This window comes from Accipiter gentilis, chromosome Z (assembly GCF_929443795.1).
Source record: "Accipiter gentilis chromosome Z, bAccGen1.1, whole genome shotgun sequence".
Lineage (NCBI taxonomy): Eukaryota > Metazoa > Chordata > Aves > Accipitriformes > Accipitridae > Astur > Astur gentilis.
Genome location: NC_064919.1, coordinates 85,622,135 through 85,631,776, shown reverse-complemented (window position 1 = coordinate 85,631,776; position 9,642 = coordinate 85,622,135). Strand labels below are relative to the sequence as shown.

At 46.6% G+C, this 9,642-nt stretch overlaps 1 protein-coding gene across 1 annotated transcript; it reads left to right on the top strand.

Moving 5' to 3' along the window:
• Window positions 1–6,415, top strand: LOC126036396 (uncharacterized). Its single transcript, XM_049796104.1, has 5 exons — window positions 1–338; window positions 844–1,006; window positions 2,453–2,549; window positions 2,677–2,890; window positions 5,513–6,415. The coding sequence occupies exons 1-4, from the start codon at window positions 8–10 to the stop codon at window positions 2,731–2,733; spliced, it is 648 nt and encodes a 215-aa protein (XP_049652061.1). The 5' UTR covers window positions 1–7; the 3' UTR covers window positions 2,734–2,890; window positions 5,513–6,415.
• Window positions 6,416–9,642: the final 3,227 nt, after the last annotated feature.

Sequence of the window (9,642 nt, the reverse complement as noted above, 5' to 3'; positions counted from 1 at the left end):
TTAGGTCATGTTTAATAGAGGATTCTCAGTCTTGATGGGTCTTCTAGGGCCACCTAGAAGGAAGATCCACACCACTACCCTGCCGCAAAGCGAGCCTGATATTTCTCTTCTCTTTGGTCTGCCGCTGGTGAACCACTATCTACTGGCCAGCCAAGGAGGGAGCATACAGCCTGACAAGAAGAGATGCGACCGGTGGGAAAACTCTCCTCGGTGCCTTCCTCAGCGATGGAAGGGGTTGAAATGCAGTGGAAGATCTTGGATAAAGCACCAGACGTGGATGCTCGGAGGCGATGGGGAAGCAGCACATCTAGAGCTTGTTTTGTATAGCCCTGTGCAAGGTTAGTGAATGAGTTGCCATCGTTGTCGCTAACTACTGTACAAAAATAACACATTGGCCTAGGTTATAGGTGACACTGCATCATACTGCATCAGCACCAAACCTCTTGGCAGCATCCTGGCTCTCAGCAGGATTGGATTGGTTGATTTCTCCATCAAACTACCAAAGTTTTTCTGCACGTGCGTACAATCTGTCCAAATTTCAGTACTGAGATAATACTCTGGGCTTTTGGTACTGTTGCTGTGGCACAGAAAACAGTGATTTATACCTTTTAAATTAGCTGCTGCTTTCCACGGTAAGTACAAAACAATTCCAAAAACCTTTACAAATGCCGCGGTTTGAAGCAACTCTCAGAAGTCACGTGGGAGGGCACGTTGTGAAGAAGATGCATTTGTGGTATTAGGAGTGGACCTTGTCTGTGGCAGCTTTTGGCTGAGGTTTTTTTTTTCTCAGCAAAGCTGGCTGGGAAATTAAGATGTACATTGCTTTTCCTTCTCTGCCAGCAGCTTCACTTCCAGTGGATTTAGCACCAGAAGATCTCCAAGAGGCTGTGGTGCCCTGCTCAACCCCAACCCTGCCCTGTGTTGTCTTGGGCATCCCATGCCAGAGACTGCTGACTCTTGAACAACCGTGTGCAGGAAAGATTCTTGGCCGTGGGATCATGCTAAGGTGGGTGCTACTGCTAAATCCTCCTGCTGCTTTAAAATCTTGCCTCTCCTGGGGTGGGATTTGCAAGGGAGATGCTGATGGCATGGGAGCAATAGATAATGCCAGTCATCCAGGTGGGGCTGGATCCAGACCACTGACTTGGAGACAAGACCGAGATCCGACAGTGCTGCCTCTTGGATCTTGCCAAGCTGTCCAAAATCAGCTTTTTCTGGGAAGGGGAAAAATATCAGGGATCTTTCCATGTCTCCCACGGCTTTGCCTGCATGACCAAAGGCCAGGGAATCTACTGCCCGTGGCCAAGTTGGTTAAACCCGAGGAAAACACGCTGGGATTTTGCAGCGTTAACCTGAATAAAATCAAACATCCACCTGATGGCAGCAGAGAACGGGGAATGGGGAGAGCCCAGGCAGGGCGAGCGGTGGCCGGGGATTTTCTGAACTGTGGAGCGTGGTTTGGTGATGTGGCCTCCCCATGGTGAAAGCCCAAGTCCCCTGTCCTGGGGAGAGCTCACCAAGAGCATCTCCGTGCCCTCCTCGAGAGGAAAAGGCCACGCAGGGTTCGGGTACCGCTTTTAGGGATGCTAAGATGCGATGAGCAGCGTGAAGCGCCCGGTGCGCTTGAAGGATGACTTCTGCCAAGCATCAGCATCTCCAAAAACCAGACGATGGTGATGGTGGCTGGGGGCTGGGTGTCCGTGGTTGCCCTGCGAGAGGTGCTGGATCCAGCCGTGGTCCCTTCAGCCGCGGACACTACTTCTGGTGGTGGCTGGAGGTGTCAGGAGGAGAGCGAGAAGGGGACGTGGGTGGATGTAATGGGGAATTTGGGAGCTGACCATGGGGTGTTCGAATGCGAGAGGTCCTGCAGCGAAACCGAGGAGGTGTTTTACGAGGGACAGAAGTACTCAACGGCAGGAGAAGTCTTGGTACCAAAGCGTGTCTTGGGGAAAGCGGTAAGACCCGCCAATGACCACAATTTGGAGCAAGTACCGTTCTGCATAGCACAAACGGCGTTTTCTCTCTGTCCCACCAGCATCTTCCCAGGGCTGGCCAGAAAGGGCAAGGATGCGAGTCTTCCCATGTGCCATGGAGGTGCAGCCATTTGTGGCATGTTGCATTAAAGGAAACGTGGGGTAACTTTCTTGACTGAAACTCTTGTTGATGAACAATCCCAATTCTTGGATTTTTAGCGTCTGTTCTGCCAAGCTGCTTGGGTCACAGGAGGGGGATTTAAGAAAACCTTTGGGGAATAGTTCAAAGGAACACTCTTAAAGCAAAATAACTTTTTGTATTCAAAATATTTTTTATTTTGAATTTAATTCTATTGGGGAAAAATATACTTGTAAATACTCCAGTTGAAAAAAAGGTTTGACTCCCAATTTAATTCTTAAACTTATTAATAATTTTTTGCTGTTACACCCCCAGTTATGTTCTCTCTTTTAATTTCCAGGGAATGGAAAAATCTGCTGTACATCTCCAGCGATAACCGTTGTTGTGGGGACCTCGTGGCGCGTTCGGCACTAAGCAAAGAGATATTGTGGCAAGAAGTGAGGAAATGAAGTTGCACGAAGAAGGAGAGGCAGGGAGAGCACAGAATCCTGTGCTCTCCAGTCCTGTTTTTTTTTTTTTGTTTTGTTTTTTCTTAAAATGAATTTTCTCTTCTCTTCTGTGCAGATCCCGTGTGCAGGAATGGCATCAAGGCAGCAACAGGGAGGTTGGAGCTCTTTTTAACATGGGTAAGGTCTGTGGGGCAGGGGCTGCTCCCCAAGCCTGCTCTGCCCGGCCCCTTCCCGCCCGACTTCTCACGCAACGTGCTGTGACGACGGCAGGAGGTCTCAGATGGGAACTGGCAGCATCTCCACGAACCTCCTATACATAATCCTCCTCTGTAAGTGCCTTAAACTCTTAAATAAGACTGTGCAGAGACATAAGGAAGGTAAAAAGCACCCACCGGGTGCCACGCTGCTCGGTGCGAAGCCCCTCCTGCCCCTTCCCTCCCCGAATCCCCTTAGGATGTCCCCACCATTGCTATCTGCTCAGCTCACCAGCCAGGAGAAAGGATGCTTTGGGGTAGTGCCATGAAAACGGGGTGCCACTTTGACCCAAAGCCTCCTCCAAAACCAACCAGGGGGTGGAAGCTTGTTGCCATCCCGAAGGCAGATGCTGTGTCCAAACCCTGGTGCCTGGGTTCTCCTTTTGGTGCCTTTCAAAGGACCAAAGGAAATAAACAAGAAGGAAAAAAAACCCCACGTAATCTTTTGAAAACTATTGCATGCTGGCAGAGTAACGCAGAACTTGTATGAACTTGAAAAACTACACTAGGATGGTAATCGCTGCTGCTGTTTAGTTTAAAGAGCTGGCTCGTCTTTGTGTGATTACTGGCCCATTTATGAGAATAATTGGAAAATAGTATTTATATCCATATGACCTTTCAGTGACCAAGTAATCAGAGCAACAGCACGTCAATGATTTGGTGTCAGGTGAAAAGCTGCTGACGCCAATAGGCCTGTGCTGAGGGAACGCGGCAGCGACGGGCTGGAGGGCAGCCTTGTTTGAAGACCAAGAAAAGCTGAACAAGTTGATTTCAAAGACAACCTTATTCTGCATTCAAAGCAAACCTTTAGCTAATAATATTAAATGCTAACAAAAGAGACTGTGGTCAGTTACGGGTAATAAACTATTAATTAGAGCTTTGTCATAAATGACTCTCAACCTTTGAGCCAAGACAATAAGCAATTGCGGATCCTTTGTTTCTGTGCTCTTGACTCCAGCAGTGTCAAATGTTGGATACAGGTGAGTTATGCTGTTCTCCCCAGTTGGGAAAGGTGATGCCCGGTAATTTGAGGATATTCGGCAACTTAGAAACTAATTAGTTTAAAATTAAATTTTCCACTCTGCCAGACCAAACACAATAAGATAGGTCGTAAGACACAAGAGGCCACTTCGGAAAGGAGTAAAGGATGAATAGGCACATGAAAAAGCCGACACGCATTTCGGGTGGATCTGGCCACCTTAATTAGGTAGAACACAAAACCGTCCCCCTGCTCCTGCAGACCTGAGCTGCTACCAGGGCTCACAGGGTCTCACAGCCCCAAATGCTACCAGGGTTGGGGGAGGTCCCTGTGGTCCCACTGCTGTCCCCAAATCGTCCCTGTCCACCTCCTTGCCGTGGGATGGTCTCTGCTCACATATGCCTCCAGTTCCTTTTCAACTTTCTCCCTTGTGGTGGGGCTCACCCCAATATGCTCAGCATACTGGAAGGGTAAAATAAGCTCAACTGCCCAACTGAAGACCATTTAAAAATCAAAAAAAACCCAATTAAATTTGCCATGGGCTGAAGTGATTGGCTTGCAAGGCACTGCTGTGCCTGTTACATCCCATTGCTGACCTAGCTGAAATCTGCCTTTGAAGGGTGGTGGCCCAAATCCCATTTCTTCCCTGATGTTGGGATTTCTTTCCTTGTGCCTCTTGCCTGCAAAGAAGAACACTTTGTGTTAACTCTTTGGGTTAACCCATTGCCCTCCATCTCCGAGGTCCCGGCGCAGCTCTGTTTTGGTGGGAGGGCATTTTGGGGCTCCTTTCCATGCCATGGCCATCCCAGGGCTGAGGACACCTGAGAACCGGGCTGCTCGCCACAGGGGCCAGGGCTGTATCTTTTCTTCTTGACCAAACACACGGTCATCATGGGACGTGTTTCAGTGTGCGCGGCTGGACATGCCGGGTCTGTGATGAGGAAGTTGAGGTCGGCTCATGGGAATATGCTTTATTGCCTGGAGCCCATCTGCAGCACCAAAACTTGGGAAGTATTTGCAGGATTGGGCTCCAGTTGAGTAAATCCTACCAGATAGGAATCCCTTCTTCGAGTGCGATCAGGTCACAATTAATCTGGGTTCCTACTGAATGTCCTTTTTAAAGTAAGCAAACAAAACCTCCTTCTGAATGTCCTGAAAATACTTTTTTAAAATACACAAAACCAGAAAGGGTTACATTAATGTTGCTAAAAGCCCTTCCCCACAACCCCAAAAGCCCCAAGCCCCTACTCCAAGCCAGCTAGGCACCATAGTCCTTTTCCTTGGGGTTAGCGCTGCTGAACGCTGGAGAAACTGTAATTGTTCATAAGCAAAGTAGCACTTCCCAAAGTACAGTACTTGTTTAATGGATCGTTAAACCAATATAAATAACACTGAAGCATGCATGGAAGCAACGAGGATTTAAACGTAATTACACAGGGAAACTCGGAGCGTGACTGTCCGCTTTCTGAGCGGTGCAGCGTGAGTAGCATCACTGACGTAGGGGGATTAAACCAAGCTCAGGAAGGTTTTGATTCTCCAAGGCATGGCTTTAGGTTTCTGCATTTCTTTTCTGCTTAAAGGGAAAATTTGGGAACAGGCTTTAACCGTCTTACTTTGTTCCTGGAATAATTTCCTCTGTAATGATTCCATCAAGATCAATGAAATTAAATGGGGGGAAAAAAAAAAAAACCAACCCAATGCAACTGTCTCTTCTACAGCTGTGGGAGCTGCTGGAAGTGAATTAAGATCACACCATTTGGGGCCAGTTTTGGAGAACATTTTGGAGTTGTCCTTGTACATCTGCCATCCGTAGATGCAAGCTCCGAGGGGGAACTCGATGACCATTTCAGCCGACCTGCCCAGGGCTTTGCCGTGCCATCCCTGCCGCTTGCCCAGAAAACCCCAACCCTGAGGACATCCACCCACCCTTTTTATTCATCAAGGACTTTACATCATGCAAAGCCAATGCAGATTTATTTGGGAAAGCTGCTCAAACCATAAAATAATCTGGTGTTAGAAAATTAATTTATTATATAAAAACTGCCGGGAAGGTCTACGCAATATGAGTTAAGTGTGCATGGCAGCACAGCACAATGTGTGGCCTTTGCAGTGCAAAATGCGTATTCAGACCACACACGGTGGAGAATAAGTTTTTAGGGCTGTTTTCCCAGGTGCTGGCCAGCCTGTCATGGGCGAGCAAGAATTTGGCGTTGGGTTGATTTTGGCTAATCCTACCTGTAAACTGTGCCGTGGTCACTTGGGGATGGGGTGTCCTGGTCTTACAGTCATCGACCTGGCACCGAGAAAGGCAACGCTTCCACGTGAAGGTTGCAGAATGCTCAAAGAGGTGAAAAATTTCTATTTTATCAGCTAATAGTTGCATGTGACTGGGTTACAGCTTAAGTATTGTTGGATTAAATTAATCTGTGCTATTAAAGCAGCTGAGACCAGGAAGGAGGCACCATAGGATGCTGATGGGATTATTTGTCTTCAAAGCACCTACGTAAGGATGATTTTTGACTTGTGCAGGCATGTAGGTCGGTACCTAACTGCACGGCTTCTTGGTCTGCAGCTAATTTAGCTTTTTTGGAGAAGGAAGAGCTCAGCAGCACAGCTGGAGGAAAGCAGTGAGGTTGGGCTAAAGCCCTAGCTGTACCCTGACCATCTCCAGTCACTCTGAGCTTGTCTTATAACTTCTCTTCACTGCATGGGGAGGTAATTTACTGCTCTGAAATCACCCGTTATCAATCCTAGTGCAACCTCGCTGGCTGGCACAGACACGCAATCAATGGAAGTTTGTTATTCTGCTCATTATTACTTAAGTTAACCTAAACAAATTTGCCAATAATAAGAAATACTGCACAAGAGAGCATCGTTGCACTAATAATTTCAATGCTCTCCATACAGCATGGAAGAGCATTTGGGGGCTCCTAATATCCAAAATCTAACTGTAATTTCAACTGTGAAAAGCACAGCATCTTCAGCACCCTCATCTTCTTAACCTTGAATTTTAAAATAAAACGCCGGGAATCCCTTGCAGAGGAAGGGCCGATTCCATCCTCCTGTACACGAGGTCTTCGTGTGCCTCTGCATCAGAAAGGATTTTAATATTCCTGGTTTTGCATCGAGAGCAGAGCTCTGGGCTCTGCGCTGTGTTTTGGTATCCGAGAGCTGTGGGTTTCATCCCTTCTGTGCTTCTGCATGTCTCCGGGTCCCCTGGTTGAGGTGACGTGGGGAGAAGGTGAGCCCCAAGGAGCGATGCTGCTCTCCAGCTCTTGCTCCGAGCCCACGGCCGTGTTTCGGCGTGCAGCCCTACGGTGCTATAAGCAATGTCAATGAAACCTTGGCCCAATGTGTTCAAACCACTAAGCTCCATTATTTGGGCAGATAAATAAGGAGCTAGATGTCCAGAGGTGCCTACCAACCCTCCTTGCGTCTCCTCAACCACCCCAATCCCAGCTCTGGAGCCCAGTGTCGTGTTTTCCGGAGCCAGCGACATCCAAGTGATGCTACCAGGGATCCCAGATGGAACCCAGGAGGGTTGGGACACCCAAGGGTGCTCAGGGTACAGGATTTCCCCCTTTTTTTCTCTGGGATGGGAGAGGTTGACAACTCTTCCACCTTCCTGGACCTGGAGAGGGCAGCAGAGAAAAGCAGAGTATCCTTGGCTGCCAGAGCCTGGATGGAGCAGGAGCAGCTGCGTTTCAGTATCCAAACACACTTCTCTGTGAGGAGGGTAATTTAGAGCAATTACACCGATTATTATTGCTTTTCTAATTAGTGCTTTTCCTACAGAATTAGCTGAGTGTTTATTAGGAGCCGCTTGTTGCCAATAGCTTAACTGCTTCAGTACCAGTTTTTATCAAACATTAGAGTGGCTTAATTTTTAATTTTTTTTTTCCTGTGTGTAACTGGTTTTGTTATCTGGTTTCACATAAAAGCCCCAATTAAATATTCATTTTGCTTTGTTACATATGGCATTAAATTTTCATGAGCTGTATGTTCTCCTTGAAATTTGGAGGGGGGAGGAGAGGGGCGAAGTAACCAGCACTCTCTTAAAGGCAAGGGTGCGCGCACGTGTGTTTGCTTTAGTGATAGGGAGGGAACTGGGGGGAAAAAAAAAGAAAAGAAAAAAAAACAACAGAAAAAGCCTTTTTTTCACCAGCCTTAAGCCTACTAGCTTAGGGAAAAAAATTGCGAGGCAGGTGGAGTTTCGGTCCCTGCCCTCCTGCGTTGCGGCACAAGGCTGCGGCATCAAGGCTGATCCTGGGGGGAAAAAAGGTTTCCTTGGGGGCTGAGAAGATGATTTTCACTCTCGGCCCTTTTTCCACCTTCCTAAGTGCCTTTGAGCAAGTTTCGTGGGCCTGTAGCCCACGCAGTCCTTCCTTGGTGCAGTTGGGGTGTAAACTTGTATTCCTGGGAAGGGGTTACCTTTTAGTGACGCTGATGGAAAGTGTCGGGATCGATGGTGGCTTGATTGGGGGATTAAAAAAAATGAGCAACAAATGAAAAAAAAAAAAAAAAAGGCAACAAATTTAACAACAATTAAATCCTTACCCTCCTCTCTGATGAGGGATAGGGATTTAAAGAGCTTGCATTTACCTTCCCCAGTGCATGAAATTTTAATTTACCAGCGGTTGATTTCTACCCCACAGCTGTAGGGCTGGCTTGCCCACTGCCATCCCTGTTTATAAGGTGGCTTTTTTTTTGTTTTGTTTTGTTTTGTTTTTACCTGGGGTTAGCTGACCTGCAGCGGGAGCACAGCTTTGGGGTTTGTATCGAGGACAAGATCCAGTAAAGCAAGGGGTCGTGTTTCCCCTGGTGTTTCCCAGCATCCCAGCAGGCAGACGCTCAAGATATCCCATTTTTTCCCCCAGCTTCACCCTGGAGACCCCCACATGTATTTCATAGAGGAACACTAAAAGAGTTTATACTGAAAGTACAAGTTTCTAAAAATTACATTGTACTGCAAAGCAAAAAGGGAGAAAAAAAAAGCAAAATTCTTACTTTTTAAATTTAAGCCAGGAAATTTAAATTACAACAGCAAAGACAAAAGTGCATTTGAAACAAATGTCTTTCAATATATTCTATAAAAATCCAATTAAATACTTTCCCTGAAAATACAACTTGTTCTTAAGACTCCTTAGAGGTTTGAGGTTGGGGTTTTTTATTTTATTTTTTATCAAGGGGAAAGTATGGTTTTAGTTAATTTTTTGATCAATTCTCTTTGGTCAGTACTCAAGTAGTGTCATGACTTTGACAGAAATCAAGCACTCTCCTGTTTATCTGCGGAGAACAGTAACGCTTCCCACCTGTATTTGGAATTAAAAAGGGAAACAAAAACTGAAAAATGAGGAAAAAGTGTTATTTTCAATTTTTCTTCCCCTTCTCTTGCTTCCAGAGGGCAGCTGGGGGTAATGGGACATGGAAAGCCGGGAAACAGATGTCACTTTTTTTTCCTCCTCTTTCCCTGGAAACTAGAGAGAATAATCCAGTTTTCAAAAAGCTTCTCGTAAGAATTTTTCTGAGGCCTTTTAATAGTAATATATTGGGTTTTAACACACATTCTCATGTCCCAGCAGCTGCAGCAGGTGATGGGATGAGCATGTGGGCTCCAGCTTTCCAATAGAAGAGTAGAAATTATTATCCATAATAAAGAAGTTTCTAACTGGCAGCATTTCTGCCAATTCTGGGTGGCACAGTCATGCCTGGCTGCCTGTCGTGAGCTTGAAGAGCTGCCTCAAACAAGGGAACACCTCTGTGCTTATTTTAAGTAAAATAGGCTCAAAGTGCTTGTCCGGCAGAGACAGATAAGTAAAGCAAATGTCTTGAGTGTTTCTGGATGTTT